This window comes from Bos javanicus, chromosome 11, assembly GCF_032452875.1.
Source record: "Bos javanicus breed banteng chromosome 11, ARS-OSU_banteng_1.0, whole genome shotgun sequence".
Lineage (NCBI taxonomy): Eukaryota > Metazoa > Chordata > Mammalia > Artiodactyla > Bovidae > Bos > Bos javanicus.
In genome coordinates, this window is record NC_083878.1 from 96,199,378 (window position 1) to 96,218,459 (window position 19,082).

Sequence of the window (19,082 nt, forward strand, 5' to 3'; positions counted from 1 at the left end):
TAATGAAGGATCTGCCGGGGTAGCAAAACTGACAAAAATTATTCATGGTCAACAGACCTATTCTTGCTGTCTCATTTAAAGAGATAATATCCGTTTCTAGTTCTACATAACTGCATTTAAAGATCAAAATTACATCTTAACATTTTTCTCTGTATATCTAATTGAATATGAAAAATGTGTTTTTTTAAAATATTCAACAGCATGTTAGACATAGCACAATCATCAGTCATAATGTGGCAGACGCTCAAACATGCGGGAGGTGGAGCGCAATCTCAAAATCACTACAACAGGAGAGAGTTTTGAAGACAAACAGAAACCTGTTCTTGGTCTTTTGTGCTTGCATGCACAGAGAAGGTATCACCACAAGAAAGAGAGGGAAGAAAAGGCTGAAAGGAGATGCGTGGAAAGGGACATGGAGCCGAGGAGGGGAGTGGAAGGCAGCCTCCGCCCAACTGGAGAAGGAGGCCGAGCCCGCAGCTTTGCAGGAACAGCTGCTGAAGCAAACCCCAACCCCACTCCCAGCCTCTTTGCTAAAAGCATGTGACTAGCATCTTTCCGTCCTGGCCAGCCTTAAGTAGAAGAAATACCGTCCCTTCCCTGGACACCTGGGAAATGAAGCTCAGTCATAGCAGAGAACACAACACAATTTTAAAGCTGACTGAGGAACACTGGGAAACATCCTGGATTTTTCTTTCCCAAGCTAATTTTACTCCAAAAGATGCCGAGTTTCCTTGACATCTATATAGAAGATATGCATTATAATCCGCTCACGAGAGGCAATGTCAGCCACACTCTGCCTCCAGCACTTGTTTATCCTTGTCAGAGCACTGATCCTGGATTGTAAACACTGTCAGGCAGGAAGGCCGTCTTTTCAGCTCCCATCATGTACAATTAGGTATTTTTAAAAGTCTTTGAGGAAATTGTGGTAAGACAAAGTTGATCCTAAAGTTAACTTAGTAAGAGTATCTTTTAACCGAAAATGGGGTCCCAACATCTTATTTCACATCAACCATACATAGGTAAGTCTTCTATATTTTAAAATATACACTTCGTGAATATTAAAGAAATTCTTGTCCGATGTCAATCAGAACTACCTCAAAACCTTTGGGAAATAAAAAGACTACAGACTTTAGCATCACAAATTCTTGCAGATGGAATGAATTAAAGACAATGCAACGCAGTAAAAAAAAGAGGTTTGTAGAGTCTCACACATTTGGGCTCACACCTAGCTGTCACTTGTCCTTTTGTGATGCTTGAATTTCCTTACCTGTACAACAGTAACAATAAAATCCATATAAAGGAATGCTGTGAGGACTGACAAGCTGCTGTATATGAAGGGTACATTACAGGACCTGGTACAAATTTAGGAATTCAATACAACACAGTTATGGTGATAATGATAAAGAAACATTCCTTAAAAGGGAATTTAAATCCCAAAGTCTAGATTTACATGAATTTTTTTCCAAACAAAAACATTAAAAACATAGAAAATATGTGTTTTAACACTAGGCACTTAACATGGGAGGGTGGGCAGTATATTTCCAAGGCTGGGAAAAAAAAAATCAGCAAGCTATTGTTTTGATGTCATAATTAGGAAGGGAAAATGAAAGTCAGCAAAATCACAGTTTTAGAAAAGTGGTTATTAGATTTTCTTCTTTCTACTGTGGAAAAAGTCCTTCCTGTTGAAGAAGGCAGTGAAATTTTATCACAGCTATTGCTATTCATAAATCTTATATCTATTTTAATTCAATCTGGCCCTAGCCTCTGAGTCGCTGCACCGCAATTTGATTACTATAACCATACTTTTTAACTGCTGTCAGGAAAGACAGCGCCTTATACAAACATCTGCCGGAACACATGCCTGCGTTCTCCAGCACCAGCCCTAAATCACGCTCTGGTGATGAATCTTTATCTGACACTAATACTTTTTAACTTCATACAGACAATTAAAATGAATTGTAGCTAAATGCACATATAACAAATCAATTTAATCTTTGGTTGCATAGGAGCATATTTTGCAAATTTCCTAAATTTACTTTCTTACATGTATCTTGGTCTAGGTTTTAAAACTTCAATTTAACAGAAAGGAGTGGATATATTAATAAAAATGCTGCTCCTATGATACTGCCATATAGTTGTAAGCCTCAAAGAGTAATGACATTTGAAATTTATCACTGCCATTTTTAAAAAGTCCGCATTTATGTGTGGAGAGTGCCAAGCTGGGCTTCATTAAACAGTGACCAAACTTGCCCTCTAGGTATTAATACAATCAAAATTCAGACAAACTCACCTAGGATAACAAACTGGATGAATGTCGTTGCTGCCTCCCAACTTCAGTCTTCCTTACAGGCCTACACTACAGCACCTATCACATTTAACACTACAGTTCATGGGTCTGTTCCTCTGCTCAATCGTATGCACCTGCGGTCATGGACCACTGCCACAGTCCCCAGCTCAGGGCACAATCCTGACTGCGAAACATGCTTCCTCACATGTTGGCTACATGGGCACTCTTATCTTCAAATTCCTCTATGGTCGTTAGCCCTGTCTTATCAGTGCCTAGCACACGGCCAGTATGTAATAAACATTTGAAATGAACCAGTACAATCTGAATGCTTAGTAAATAATTTGTTGGATGGATAGATGAATGGATGGATGGATGAATGAACCCACTCTGCTTACTAAGAAGATCAGTGGAAAGAAAACAGCATTTGTGGGACACACACTGGATTTGTGACTTCCCTGGTGGCTCAGCTGGTAAAGAATCCGCCTGCAATGTGGGAGACCTGGATTTGATCTCTGGGTTGGGAAGATCCCCTGGAGAAGGGAATGGCTACCCTCTCCATTATTCTGCCTGGAGAATTCCATGGAATGTATAGTCTATAGAGTTGCAAAGAGTCGGACACAATTGACCAACTTTCACTAGATTTGATGTGTAAAGCAATTCCCTCCTTCCTCAGCCCCAATATCTCATTATTTCTTTATTACATGTGAGAAAATCGAGGCTTACAAAATGCAGTAACTCACCAGACAGACACAACTGATAAGAGCTAAACCAGTGTATCAGATTCCAAGTCTACTGGTAAAGGGAAAATTATTTTGTTTTTAAATTTTGAAAAATTTCAGATATTAACAATACTGTGTTTCCTCCACAAAGATGACTGTAAAAGACTCTAAGAAAGAAAGTTGTGGTACTGGAATAAGGTACTGAAATACCAGTCTTGCCATATACTAGTGGGGTCTCCTTGAGCAAGTCACTTTCCCTTTCTGAGCCTCAGTTTATTCATTTCTAAAATGGAGATAAAACTACCTCTACCACAATTTTGTTATGATCAACTAAAAGAGGAAAGTAGCAACATGTATGTAGATGGTCAACTATTCAAGAGTTCAAGTTTTCCTTATTTCTTTTCCATTTATAACCTTCTACATATCACTGATGTCAATCACCTCCAATCACAAAACTGCTGCTGCTAAGTCACTTCAGTCGTGTCTGACTCTGTGTGACCCCATAGACGGCAGCCCATCAGGCTCCCCCGTCCCTGGGATTCTCCAGGCAAGAACACTGGAGTGGGTTGCCATTTCCTTCTCCAATGTATGAAAGTGAAAAGTGAAAGTGAAGTCGCTCAGTCGTGTCTGACTCTTAATGACCCCATGGACTGCAGCCTTCCAGGCTCCTCCATCCATGGGATTTTCCAGGCAGGAGTACTGGAGTGGGGTGCCATTGCCTTCTCCGATCACAAAACTATGGAACCTTAAAGCCAAAAAGAAATCCAGCGATCATCTAAACCAAGTTCCTCATTCTAAACATGCAGAAACTGGGGCTTTGTTAGAGATGGGAGGTGACCTGTCACAGAGTCCACAGTATGGCCAGGGCTAAAACATCTTCTGTGTCTGTGTTCTTTCCACCACATGGTCTCAGGAAACCTGAGAACCTGGAACTCAGGTTTCCATTTTATAAGTATGAATGCCATTAAGAATGAAAATAAAAATCTCTAAGAATTAGAACACCTAGATTCCATGCCCAAGTGGGTGACCCTAGGCTGTCACTCAATATTTATGGATAGTTGTCTTCAACATAATAAAATCAAGGCCTAGCACTTGGAGCGACAAGAAAATCTCTACACTGCAAATTACGCAGAGCAAGTTGCCCGCAATAAGAAAGCTCAGTATAAAACCCCACCGTCTGCAGTCCCACCACACCTATAAAACAGATTGTCTCCCATGCTTTTACTGCGATCTCAGTGTTTGCTATTCATTCCAACCAGATTTCATCTGCTAATCTGGTATTTAATTAGCCAGGAAGAGGGTAGGACCACAACAGTAATCTTATTATAGCAAAAATATGACCATGTTTTACCTCTTACTCCCCTAATCTCCAAGAATTACAATCAATATATTTTCTTAAAGGACACCTGACATCTGCCTCATTTAAAATTATTATCTCATTTTCTCCTCTGAAGGGCCTGACGAGCTGGATTAGGCATCTGAAAGTACAGCCCTATCTCAGAGAAGGTGACTGACTTCTAGGGCAATTTCTCAGCCAAAGTACCAAAGCTGGCTGTGAAGTGGAAACAGAGAAGAGGCTCCTGGCTCCTAGCCCGTGCTCATCCCAGACCCTGTCTCGGATGCCTCCAATATAAGCCTAACAAGCAGGGTATACCCTATCTCCTCCAAAAAAGAATATGTGTAGTGTCTTTAAGGACATGGTAACAGGCTGTGATGTGTTGTCAAACCAGCTCACGACGGTAACTTCTGCAGCATCTGCAGCCCTCTTTCAGTGCTTCCTAATTCAGAGATGGTATCTATTCAGTTCCTCAAGCCAGAATCTGATCAAGAAATCATCCTTGAAACTCCTTTCTCCTATGTTCCCTGACATATCGTCAACCCATCATCAAGCCCTATCACTTTTACCTACTAAGTACCTCTTGCAGTCATCCACTCCTCCATCACCAATAAGTAAGCCCACGTTACCATTTCTCTTACCTGGACCACTGCCAAAAATGTCTTGATTGGTCTCTCAAGCCTCACAAACCCTTCTCCAGTGTGTTCTCTTCATCAGAGCTTCAGGGATCTTTTCAAAACACAAACCTTGTGACTCTCCCTCCTCATTTAACTGGTTCAAGGCTCTCCTATATTCTCAGGCTGCAGAGGACACCCCTACAGCCATACGTGGTAGAACCAGCCCCTGCAGCTTCCCCCTGCACCACAATACCTCAGTCCTGGGCTCCAGCACACAGCCTTCTAGTTTCCCAAATCTCCAAGCTGCACCCCCGACCCCCGCCACTTGCCTCAGATCTTCTGAAAGTCCTTTCTCCTCTCCCTTCACCTAGCTAGTTCTTACTCTGCCTTCAACTCTCAGGTTGAGTCACCTTCACAGAGATAACCATCCCTGATAGCCTATACGAGGTCAGATGCCCCTATGAAAACCCTCCTAAAGCCTCCAGTATCTCTCCTGGAACTTGGTAACTAATTAGTTGTGACTAGCAGAGAAGGTCGGAGAAGGCAATGGCACCACACTCCAGTACTCTTGCCTGGAAAATCCCATGGACGGAGGAGCCTGGTAGGCGGCAGTCCAGGGCGTCGCTAAGAGTCAGACACAACTGAGCGACTAACTTCCCTTTCACTTTTCACTTTCATGCGCTGGAGAAGGAAATGGCAACCCACTCCAATGATCTTGCCTGGAGAATCCCAGGGATGGGGGAGCCTGGTGGGCGGCCATCTATGGGGTCGCAAAGAGTCGGACACGACTGAAGCAACTTAGCAGCAGAGGCAGCAGAGACATTATTTTGTCAACCAAAGACCATCTAGTCAAGGCTATGGTTTTTCCAGTAGTCATGTATGGATGTGAGAGTTGGACCATAAAGAAAGCTGAGTGCAAAAGAATTGATGCTTTTGAACTGTGGTGTTGGAGAAGACTCTTGAGAGTCCCCTGGACTGCAAGGAGATCCAACCAGCCCATCCTAAAGGAGATCAGTCCTGGGTGTTCATTGAAAGGACTGATGTTGAAGCTGAAACTCCAATCCTTTGGCCACCTGATGTGAAGAGCTGACTCATTTGAAAAGACCCTAATGCTGGGAAAGATTGAGGGCAGGAGGAGAAGGGGATGACAGAGGATGAGATGATTGGATGGCATCACCAACTCAATGGACATGGGTTTGGGTGGACTCCAGGAGTTGGTGATGGACAGGGAGGCCTGGCATGCTGGGGTTCATGGGGTCGCAAAGAGTCAGATACGACTGAGAGACTGAACTGAACTGATATTATGACTGTGGGGCTTCCCTGGTGGCTCAGGGGTAAAGAATCCGCTCACCATTGTAGGAGATGCGTGTTCGATCCCTGGGTCGGAAAGATTCCCCTGGAGAAGGAAATGGCAACCCACTCCAGTATTCTTGCCTGGGAAATCCCATGAACAGAGGAGCCTGGTGGGCTACATTCCATGGGGTCACAAAAGAGACACGATTTAGTGACTAAACAATACTATGACTGCAATTTTGCACTTAGTTTGGTGATTATTTATATAACATCTATCTTCCTGCCAAGAGAGGAAGCTTCATGAAGTCAGAAACCAGGTCTGTTTTGACTCACTACTGTATCCAGATTTTACTTAACAGTGCCTGGTATGTAGCAGACTCTCATTAAATAGGAAGTAAATAAACGGCAATGTGGTCAAAGGAAGCCAATACATCTTCCAGCACTGACCACGTACACTACGTACGCATTTATAATTCTCATTAAATCCTCACAACAGCATTTTCTGATAAGTATCATGAAACTTATTTTATAGATATGAAAACAGGCTTAAAGAAGGTAAAGCGGTCTGCCCAGGATCGCACAGCAAGTAAATAGCCAAGTGAGAATTCTAACCCAAGCCTGACAAACATGCTCTTATCATTGCAAAATTCTGCCTTCCTTTGAAAAGTCTGAGTTGATGGTGAATTCCACCTCTGATGGGAATTTCTAGAGGATGGCTCTAAAATTAGAGGAAGCCTCCGGACTGGTGAGACACAGAACAAACTGCAGAAATGAGGCCGGGACAGAAAGCTCAGAGTGGAATAAGCTACTTTTAAGAACTCAGCCTTGAGAATTTAACTGCAGAAGAGGATGCTGAAAACACTTTCTTTTGTTGTAAAATTCTTATTTAATTCACTGTGAACACCACCCAGACAAAAACCCCAAAGCCTCCGCTGGAGATTTCCAGGTAAGGCTGAGCCACAGGAAGAGCACTGCATTCGTACAACTGTAGGGGGAAATAATCGCAGGAAAAGATATTTTTAAATTAATGAATTTGGTCCTTTTCTTGGTATACCACGGTGTGTGAATAAGTAGTAAATATCTAATAAATCTTGCTTTAGAAATAGAACAGACCAATAAAAACTGGTCTATGAAAAGGAAGGCTAGCAAAATACAACCACAGGGAGAAGTTGCCAAATGTTGGGGCTTTACTCTCCCTTATTTAAAAAGGTATGTTTCATGAAGCCAGTGGAAGAGAGAGACAAATAGCTCCTAATTCAAACAACAGAGTTACCTCAGATTGTCTGTCTCTCTTGAGATCTGCCTCGTAATAGGCACTAAGCCAAGTGAACCCCCGAAGCACTCTTATTGAAAGGAAGGAGGGAAATGAGATCGACAGAGCCAACTCCATTCTCAGCCACCTCCTCTGGTGGGGAGGACGGGGTGGCTGGCTAACTTTAGTGGGGAGGGAGGTTGGTCAGAAGAAAGAAGCAAAGTCAAAGGGCAGAAGGCCCTTAGGCTCAAGGCCATGTCTCAGCTCAGGCAGCAATAAGCAAAAGCTGCTGTCCAGAAACATAATCAGCACTTGGAAGTCCAGGTTATCATTTTTTGGAAAGAGATCCTGAAGCTAAAGTAGCTTACCATATAAGAGGGGGCTGTTTCCAGGGTAACAGAGAAGGAGCATTTTCCTCAGAAAGGCAATTTGCCTTTCCAAGACGGCGATTCGCTGGCCTTTTGTCTGCAACAGTTTTCAGTCCCTTCGCACTTTCTGCAAAGTTTTAAATGACTTTTCTGTGAAGAGAGCTACTTAATGCCAATGACTGTAGAAAACATTTGTTCATAATTATCCAGACATAGACTGGAACAATGCTGAAACAAGAGCAGCATGCAAAAATGTATTTAAGGACTATCATCCCAAAATGCTGCTAAAAGCTATTAACCAGTATGTGTTAATTGCCACAGCATTCATATTAATTTTCACTTCAGGCTCGACATTGTGGAATATTTCCCCTGATACATTTTAAACAAAGTTTAATTTAAGGAACTGCTTCTATCAACACTTATGAAAATTAACAGCCAAGCAATTAGCACTCATGAATTATCCCTTCCCCCATGCTCTCTGCAGCTTCTCTGTTAAAACAGTTTCTAACAGAGAAACGGTTACTTTCTAATAAGTTAACACAATCAAAGTCACAGTTGTTTATATGAATCAGAACTGGTTCTGCTTTTTAAAGTACCTGTCAAGGCAAACATCCTCCTCCGAGTGTAATTTCGCTAAGTCAAATAAGTAAGATATTTAATGTTTTAGTAAACTGCCAAGCAATACTGACATCACACTACCTTCTCACCTGATGTTTAGAAAATAGCCATTGCAGAAAGGAAAAAAAAAAAAAAAAGAGTAATTACTTGTCTTAATCTTCCTATTTCAAGTTAAAGGTCAAAACCCCACTGGACTGATTCCCTGGACTTCTACAAGCAGACCACCGTCACCCAGTCTGCTGTGAATCTTGTTTAACCATGCTAAACTCCAGGCTTGAAGAGCACATTTCCTCTCACTCTATCCTGTCAACAATCTAATGAAGTATAAAGCAAAGAAAGCAGGACTGGCCCGCACCCTTTACTTTACAGAGAGAGGGGGGGCAGAAGTGAGGTGTTTGCTGGGTGCTTCCAGCATGCTGTCTCAATCCTCCAGAGAGAGACACGCCACCACCACCTCATTTCACGTACAAGGACTGCAGCTTCACAAGGTTAAGTAACCAGCCTGACGTCACACCATTAAGTGATAGAGTCAGGATTCAAACTCAAATCTTACTTCAAAATAGATCTGCTTCCCAACTAAATTATACTGCCTCTTCCTGTGCTGGGGGTTTTATCCTATTTGATGGATTCATCAGGATTGTGAGGAAGGATCTCACTTTCTTTTCCTACGTCTGAGGTTCAGTGAGATGAAAAACCTGACTACGGTCACACAGCTGATAATCAGTATTTCTTTGTTAGTAACAGTCTTGACAGGAGGTGCATATCTGAACTTCTGGAGGTCTATTGATGATGATAATATTTGTAAATACAGTTTAAACAAAACAGTGATGTCAATGTACTAGCTAAGGCTTCTCAACTAAGTGGTAAGGCATGGAATGAAAAGATACTTTTTAAAATAAGACTCCATTTTTTTTAAAAGGTGGAGAGACAGGGCAGAAACCCACATATTTAGGAATACTGAAATCAGTGCTGAATGTTCATTGCCTATCACGCCTTCATTGCCTCAGAGCAACTCCCGGTCACACCCAACATTTCCCACATTCAGGGAGATCACAAGGATCAGCACAAAAATGTTCCTATTATCTCACCTCTAAAACAGAGGTTGGTTTTGTTCATTAATCAGAGGTTCTGTTTTTAACAAGCCCAAAGACTTGAGGCAGATGGCTGAGCCTGGTTTTGCCTTGTCCAGCTAAGCATTCCTTAAAACCACTTGCAATCTGTCTTGGTCTGTTTTCAAATGATCAGTAAACAGGGTTATTAATAACCTACGAATCTAAAACAGGTCATGATAGCCCTGCCAATTTGCCAAAAAAAATAATACAAACACAGTAATGGTAGTGGTTTAATCGCTAAGTCATGTCCGACTCTTTGCAACCCCATGGACTATAATCCACCAGGCTTCTCTGTCCAGGCAAGAATACTGAAGTGATTTGCCATTTCCTTTTCCAGGGGATCTTCCCAACCCAAGGACTGAACCCGGGTCTCCTGCAGTGCAGGCACATTCTTTACTAACTGAGCTACAAGGGAAGCCAAAAACAGTAATAAACCTGATCAAAAAGCCCTTCAAAATTACCATAAAGCCTATGGCCTTCCCTCTCAACTGTATATCTTCAAGAAGTTATCAACCAACCACAATTTTAAAAAAATAAAATTATTTACCAGCTACAGGAACCAGAAACAATTTGAAAGTATTCACTTTAATTCAGCACAGTAGCTAAGAGATGCTTACCCTTGGAAGCACTAAAACCAACAACAATTCAGCTTGCACAAACTCTTAAGGATGCTTGCTTAACTCTGATGTAACTGTAAGGCCATACCAAAAACAAAATTCTTTTTTTCAAATCCAAGGCTAGTTTAATCATAAAGAGGATTTCACAGCAGTTAGTCTCTTGAGGAAATACATAATTAAGTAGTTTTTTAGCATATTTAATTAGACCCCAAACTCTTTCCTGGCCCTTTCTCTCCCCAATTATGTACCATTTGCCCAAGAGACCTAAGCAACTCAGTTAATTATGTAAATAAGGCAAAAGTTATTCCCAAGAAAAGCATTGTGAATATTTGTAAGGGGGGTTAAAACTGTACATATTTTAGTGGCTTTAACAAACCTTTGCAAAAAAAGAAGGAACTATCAAAATACATGAAAAACTCTTACATTTGAAGCAAAAACAGGGAGTGATGACAAGATGGTGAATCATTAAAACAGGACACTCATTTCACTTCTTAAATATGAGCTGAATAAAAATAAAATAATTTTAAGTTACAACAGTAACAAAAATTTAGTGCTGAACGTCAAATGATTTATGGGAAGAATCAATCTGGAAATTATTAAAGTCGACTCTCACAGAAAGGCTTTATTATCAAGGGGTTGACATGATCTTAACTCTAGAGGCAGCCATGGTGCTGTTATAACTACTACAATCCCATTATTATGCAATCACAAAATGCTAATTTCATCATTTTGAGGTGTTATTTGAATAGTCATTTTAATTTCTAGGTTACGAAAAGGCTTGACTCAAGTATAATTCTCTATTAATCATTGAGATGTCACTGAATATCATATTGATGCATTTCACAAAGATAAAAGAAAGACTAATTTAATATGTACAGTACAATATCCTTCAAATATTAGCCACTTTCATTACACATCTGCCAAATGCATCAATATTAAATAATAGATGAGAACAAGGGTTTAATTGTGTTTTAGCAATTGTAATATGTAGGATAATAAAAAAATAGCATTGTATCACAAGAAAGACTTATCGATATATAAATCTTTCTTAATCAATTGTACAATGGTGATTGGGCCATGCTCACACCCTTTGCTGATTACAAATACATTTGATATGACAAAAAACATCATGAGTTGTAAGTGTAAACACACATCTAGCAAAAATAATTCCTTTGTGACTGAGGAAATGGTTTAGTTTTCAATTCCTTCCTGGCACTTCAGAAATTAGGTATATATAACACACAGAGTTCACAACCTTCAAACAATTCCAAGTGTAAGTAATTTATAGGAGACTCTAATAGCATAATCAAAATTCTAGAATATGGTATTTTAAAAGATCTGTGCTATTTTGTTGGCAAAGCATTACCACATATTAATTACTCCAGAATTCACTGCATCCTCAAACAATGAGATGATAGGAAACAAATAAATTCCAGCCATGTAATCTAATCCCAATAATAACGTTTCACATTTCCAAATGAATCAACTGCAGTATTTCCGAAAAAAAGTCCCCTTAAGCCCAACTCACTTGTTTCCAGAGGCTGACATTCCCGTTCCCTAGGGGACCCTTCTCTCTGCTGTATTCCACAAGCAGCAGCAGGAGATGGGGGCAGGGGCAGACTGAAGAGCAGCTCTTCACAGGATACAATCTCTAACTTACTAAAAGTGCTTTCTGATGTTTTAGGGGGAAAATTCCTGAGCAAATTAGGATTTTATGTTACTTATGCATTTTGTTTTTAGTTTCTGTTCTTCTCTGCCAGTATCAATGACCTCATGTGCCAACGGCCATATATGCTTACTTAAGGAAATGACAACCCAGCTGTTGTTGGGTATTCTTGCTTGGGAAATCCCATTGGCAGAGGAGCCTGGGGGGCCACAGTCCATTGGGTGGCAAAGGGTTGGACATGACTTAGATACTAAACAAAAAACCAGTGAAACCATGCTGAATTGTATGAGATGAAAGTGTTTCAAAGTAAAGAACATCACCATGCTCAAAGATGACAACTGAAAGAACCAGCATATAACCAGGACTTGAATATGAAAAGTGCAAACATAAGCAAAGAGTTCTATGTTTATTAATTGCAACTGTGCTGAAATAAGACAAATTGTACACAATCCCTCCAGGCAACAAGCTATCATTCAGCACCCCCACGCCACTGACAGACAGCAAACATAATGGCAATAAATAAAAAAATCGACTGCTACAGTTCTGAAAGAAGCCCAGCTCAGTTTGGGACAGAGACACAGAATGTGGGAATGCAGGAGAGTGGGTGCTCACGTAGAGCTATACTCCACTTAAAACAGTGGTCCTTTTTCTAAAAGGAAAATAAACACACTTTAATTTTACAAACTGTAAATTGTCAGGACAGGAAAAAATTAAGTCATCCTGCACAGCAAGAGTCAAACGAGATTCAATAAAATACTGAAATGCAAAGCAACGTCCTAGAATTCTGAAGAGAAGCTCTAACGTCCACAATTTGTGGAGTTATAATCAAGACTCATACAAGACAATGCAAACTGCCTCCCAGAACCATTTTCAAGGCTTTCCCCACAGTTAGACCTTAATTAATCACAACCCGACTAACCCAAACCTTAGGACATAAAACAGGAACACACACATTCCTATCTCAGGACTGTTTCTGTTTTCATCCTCCCAAACATACTACTGTGGAAACCACAGTTAAGCCCAAATCCAGACCTTTTCACACCCTCAGTCTTTGAAAATGTGAGAGACATCCTTTGTTTATTCTGACTCCCTTTTGAAACCTACTTAAATTTAAATCTGATAAAAATAAGAATGACAATAACAACAGTAACTCCATTCAGTCGAGGCATTACCTGAAGGGATGCGTTCCAGTTTACTTACCTTGCCATCAAATTTGGAGTACTCGTTAAAGGGATTATTCAGCTGCAGGGGGCACTGCTCCAGGCGTACAGATAATATAGACTGCTTCCCAGAATTTGGAGGTTTCTCTTTGAGGGACTTTTTTTCAAACAGTGACTTTAACTCCTGGGCTGTGATACAAGAGGAAGATAAAAACATCTTTGTGATTACAACAGAGAGAGACGGCCTGTGTCTACCTTCCCTAAAGTCTTCCTTGGAACCTTAAGCAGGAGTATCCAAGGACATGTTCAGGTCTGATATGTGCAACAGGCCTAACGTATACTGTTATGTCTGTGCACTAAACCAGCAGAACACTGAAATATACATGTAGGTCATGTTTGTCAATTTAGAAAGACGAGGGTTTAAGGAAAGGGGCAGAGGTCAGATAAATCAACAGAAGGGCTATCCTATAAGAAGAGCATTTCACAGCTGCGAGATCTAAGCTTTGGCCTGGCTTTGCCACTAACAGATGTGTGATTCTGGACTATTCACTAAACCTCTCTGGACTTGTCAAACCAGATAATCCTAAAGGACTCTCCTCCCTCTAATTTTGAAGTTCTGGTTTTTCAAGGACATGGTTCACAACTTAACCCTCTCATGGTTCCCAATGTGTACCTAGCACATAATGTGGATGACAAAGATGAAGAAGTGGAAAAGGAAAAGGAGGAAGAGTATTTACAATAACAGTAATTAAAATACATTGAGGAAGCCAATTTATCTCATCTAAACCTCATAACAAACTTATGAGGTAGACACTAGCATTATCTCAATTGTGTCAGTGTGGAAACTGAAGCATAGAATAGTTTGATTAGCCCCTGGTCACACAGCCTGTAAGGAGCAGGGCTAAGATTTGCACCCCACCAAGGCTCTTAGCCATTAGGCACTAATGAACACAGTAGACCTTCAATAAATTTCACTGCATGAATCAATGAATAAAATAATGATTGAAGGAATTCAGATTAAGTTATTAAATCAAAATCTTCAGCACTTACTCATTAGTTCCATACCCTCTCAAAGATCATTTAATTCTCTATATTAATCTGAATGTCACTTAAGGTGATAGCTGGATGATAAGTACATGGGGGTTCACTGTACTTTTTATTTTTGTGATGTTCGAAATTTTCCATACTTAAAGTTTCAAATGAATCAATCTTAAAATATGCAATAACTAAATTCAATCCATTCCATTCTTGAGCACAACCAACCGGAACTGAGATTAAACATAATTCTGAAATAGTCACTTAGAACTTTTTAAAAAGGTAACAAGTTATTTTCAACAAATTAGTGGGACAACTTTATCAGATGAGTCCCTATAGATTTATATGGCAAACAAGGAGAAAAGGACCTGTTGCTATGAATGTATAATTAACAGATATTAATCTGTTGATTACATGTACTTACAAATTCAGAATGTGGATTAGATAGCAAAGTGACGTATTTTTTGTGTGTGAATGAACAGTATGCTAGCTTCTTGGGTCCAGAAAATTATTTAATAGTAGCATACATTTCTGAAAACCTCATGCATTTAGTGACCTGAATCAACAAGAAGGCTACTATGATTATGATATGCATGCATACAATCTGATATGTCCAGAGAGTGAACCTCCAAATCCAGCCTCTCGGGTCAGCAGAACAATAGAAAGGGAAAGGGAGAAGGCAGATGGACCTCCCAAAGGCCAGGGCAGAATGGACGAGGAAGTATGTAACTAAACACAGACCTGTACAAGGATAACACCTGTATGATACAGTCCTAAGACTGAATCATCCAGATCAACTATCTGTAATTACGATTACCAAACTAGGATCTCACCGAGCACTGTGCTGACTGAATACCTGAGCGTGGAAATTACTGTACACATGTGTTCAGTCTGTGGTAAGGAGTTAGGTGGTGGTGGTCGTTTAGTTGCTAAGTTGTGTCCAACTCTTGTGACCCCATGGACTGTAGCCCACTGTGTTCCTCCATCCATTGGATTTTCCAGGCAAGAATACTGAAGTGGATTTCCATTTCCTTCTCCAGAAATGCCACCTTTTAAAAAAGAATTAGATCCTTTTCTCCATGATGTAGGAACCAAAGGAGGAAGGGGGAAAGTGTCATAGGTTGAGGAGAGAAGTCCAACTGGGAATTAGTCAGAGAATGGAAGAGTTAATACGTTACCACTTCACACTTAACTCTACTGATAACAGTACAGTGACTTTGATAAGTCACAACTTTGATAAACTCACAGTTTCTTCTGGAGCTATTGGTAACTTATCTCTTAGGATCACTGTGGGGACAAGATAAGAAGACACCTGGCATTGTTCCTAGCATCCAGTAGGTTTTTTGTTTTTGCTTTTCCAATACTTTGTCCACCTGATGCTAAGACGTTGGTGCTGGGAAAGACTGAGGGCAGGAGAAGAGGGTGACAGAGGATGAGACGGTTGGATGGCTGCACCAACTCAATAGATATGAGTTTGAGCAAACTACGGGAGACAGTGAAGGACAGGGAAGCCTGGTGTGATGCGGTTGATGGGGTTGCAAAGAGTCAGACATGACTTAGTGACTGAACAAGAAGAAATAGGTGCTTGATAAAGGATCATTCCTTTCCAAAGTACAGCAATAAACTTGTTGATTGATTACAGGTAGAACAGCACTTCCAATATTTAAAATACCACTTTAGTAGCAATCTAAAATGTTCTTAAGTGTGTATTTTAATCTATTGCTATTAATGTATAATTAATAGATTTTAATCTGTTGATTAATGTACTTATATATTCCAGAATCTGGATTAGTGATTCCTGGATTTCACTGCCAGAGGCCCAGGTTTGATCCCTGGCTATAGTATGAAGATCCCACAAGTGGTGCACCACAGCCAAAAAGATAAAATACGTAGGTAAACACCATTTTCAGTTCCATTCAGTTGCTCAGTCGTGTCCAACTCTTTGCGACCCTGTGAACCACAGCACGCCAGGCCTCCCTGTCCATCACCAACTCCCCGAGTCCACCCAAACCCATGTCCATCGAGTCGGTGATGCCATCCAACCATCTCATCCTCTATCGTCCCCTTCTCCTCCTGCCCTCAATCTTTCCCAGCATCAGGATCTTTTCAAATGAGATCAGCTCTTCACATCAGGTAGCCAAAGTATTGGAATTTCAGCTTCAACATCAGTCCTTCCAATGAACACCCAGGACTGATCTCCCTTAAGATGGACTGGTTGGATCTCTTCGCAGTCCAAGAGACTCTCAAGAGTCTTCTCCAATGCCACTGTTCAAAAGCATCAATTCTTCGGTGCTCAGCTTTCTTTATAGTCCAATTCTCACATCCATACGTGACCACTGGAAAAACCATAGCCTTGACTAGACGGACCTTTGTTGGCAAAGTAACATCTCTGCTTTTTAATATGTTGTCTAGGTTGGTCATAACTTTCCTTCCAAGCAGTAAGCGTCTTTCAATTTCATGGCTGAAATCACCATCTGCAGTGATTTTGGAGTCCAGAAAAATTAAGTCAGCCACTGTTTCCACTGTTGCCCCATCTATTTGCCATGAAGTGATGGGACCAGATGCCATGATCTTCGTTTTCTGAATGCTGAGCTTTAAGCCAACTTTTTCACTCTGCTCTTTTGCTTTCATCAAGAGGCTCTTTAGTTCTTCTTCACTTTCTGCCATAAGGGTGGTGTCATCTGCACATCTGAGGTTATTGACATTTCTCCCGACAATGTTGATTCCAGCTTGTGCTTCCTCCAGCCCAGCATTTCTCATGATGTACTCTGCACATAAGTTAAATGAGCAGGGTGACAATATACAGCCTCAACGTACTCCTTTTCCTATTTGGAACCAGTCTGTTGTTCCATGTTCAATATCATGGTAAACCAAGCCTGTGTCCCGACCAGCAACGCTGAAGAAGCTGAAGTTGAACTGTTCTATGAAGACCTACAAGACCTTCTTGAGCTAACACCCAAAAAAGATGTCCTTTTCATTATAGGGGATTGGAATGCAAAAGTAGGAAGTCAAGAAATACCTGGAGTAACAGGCAAATTTGGCCTTGGAGTACAGAATGAAGCAGGGCAAAGGCTAATAGAGTTCTGCCAAAAGAATGCACTGGTCATAGCAAACACCCTCTTCCAACAACACAGGAGAAGACTCTACACATGGACATCACCAGATGGTCGACACTGAAATCAGACTGATTATATTCTTTGCAGCTCTATACAGTCAGCAAAAACAGATGGAGAAGCTCTATACAGTCAGCAAAAACAAGACCAGGAGCTGACTGTGGCTTGGATCATGAACTCCTTATTGCCAAATTCAGACTGAAATTGAAGAAACACCATTTTACAAAAGTAAAAACTAAACTGTGGTGATATAAATTGGAATAGTAATTGCCTTTGGGCAGTGGATTAACTAGAAAGCGCGAGGGAACTTTCTGGGTTACAGAAATGCTACATACTTGACTGGAATGTTAGTTACCCGGGTGTGTATGTTGGCAAAAATCATCAAACATTTAACACTTGTACATTTCAATGTATGTAAGCATACCTCAATAAAAAAATAAATAGGGAAAACTTATATAAATACCCTTGTATGCTGATAACTTCTAAATGATTATTCCTAAATACTCATTAAAATTACAGACTTGCATATTCAACTTTCTATTTCACTCCTCTACCTGGTTGCCTGATGGCATCTCAAACTTTTCATGTCCTTATATAACCAACCTCTTGATCTTTCCACTAACCTGCCCCTTCCACAATCATCTTCTCAGTTAATGTCAACTCTGTTCTGCCAGGCAAAAAACTTAAGTGTCATTCCACTTTTCTCTTCCACACTTTATCCATCAAGAGAAACTTTAGAAGATATCCAGAACCACCTATGGCTATGGAAGCTGGATTATTACCACCATCTTCAAACTGGTCTTGTTTCCACATTTTCCTCCCCCACCCAACCCAGAGCCAGCTAATGAGTTTTTTTAAAAATATGAGTTATAAACTTCAGAATAAGAAAATGGATAAATCTGATGCTATAAAAATAAAAACTTCCTAATTATATAAAGAGTCTCAAAGTAGAGAAGACATTGATCAACAACCCTATAGAAAAATGTACAATATATAATATCCACAGAAGAAGAAACTCAAATAACTCTTAACCAAATGGAAAGATGTGCAACCAGATTCACAATAAGAGATATGCAAATTAAAACTACACACTGATACCACTGCACTTCTATCAGATTGGCAAAAATAAAAAATGTTAAGGCTATGAGGAAATAGACACTATTACTAGAGGGAATGCAAAAGAGTAAATTCTCAACGAAGGGGGAATGTGGGAATGTCCAAGAAAACCATATATTTACCTCTTGACCCAGCAATATCACTTTCAGGATCTGATCCTAGGGATACTAGCAATAAAACAAAACTCATATGTGGGAGGCTTTTCACTGCAGTGCCATCTGCAACAGCAAAAGCCTGCTGCTGCTGCTGCTGCTGCTAAGTCACTTCAGTAGTGTCCGACTCTGTGCGAACCCATAGACGGCAGCCCACCAGGCTCCCCCGTCCTTGGGATTCTGGAGTGGGTTGCCATTTCCTTCTCCAATGCATGAAACTGAAAAGTGAAAGTGAAGTCGCTCAGTCGTGTCTGACACTTAGTGACCCCATGGACTGCAGCCTACCAGGCTCCTCCATCCATGGGAGTTTCCAGGCAAGAGTACTGGAGTGGGGTGCCACTGCCTTCTCCGACAAAAGACTGAAAACTATCAAATATCCTTCCACAAGGGCCTTCATGGCTAAACTATAATACATCCACATCATGAAACCTATCTCCATAGATTGCTCCACATCCAGAGTACTTCTCAGGATACGTTGTTAACTGAAAAATGTGTTGCATAAAATAGGGTGTATTATGCTATCTTTAATTTTAAAAAAGGGGATACGAATGTGAATATGTTTATATATAGTTGTAAATGGACAGGAGAGCCAAAACCTTTTTTAAAATGACTAAAAGAGTA

At 40.5% G+C, this 19,082-nt stretch overlaps 1 protein-coding gene across 11 annotated transcripts in view; it reads right to left on the reverse strand.

Annotated features, from left to right (window-relative positions):
• MAPKAP1 (MAPK associated protein 1) overlaps window positions 1-19,082 on the reverse strand; it is a 232,357-nt gene that overhangs the window by 173,071 nt on the left and 40,204 nt on the right. For all 11 annotated transcript variants that reach the window (XM_061433515.1, XM_061433511.1, XM_061433516.1 and 8 more), the window contains one exon: window positions 13,086-13,234. In XM_061433515.1, the coding sequence (XP_061289499.1) occupies window positions 13,086-13,234 (149 nt within the window). The remainder of the gene's footprint in view (window positions 1-13,085; window positions 13,235-19,082) is intronic.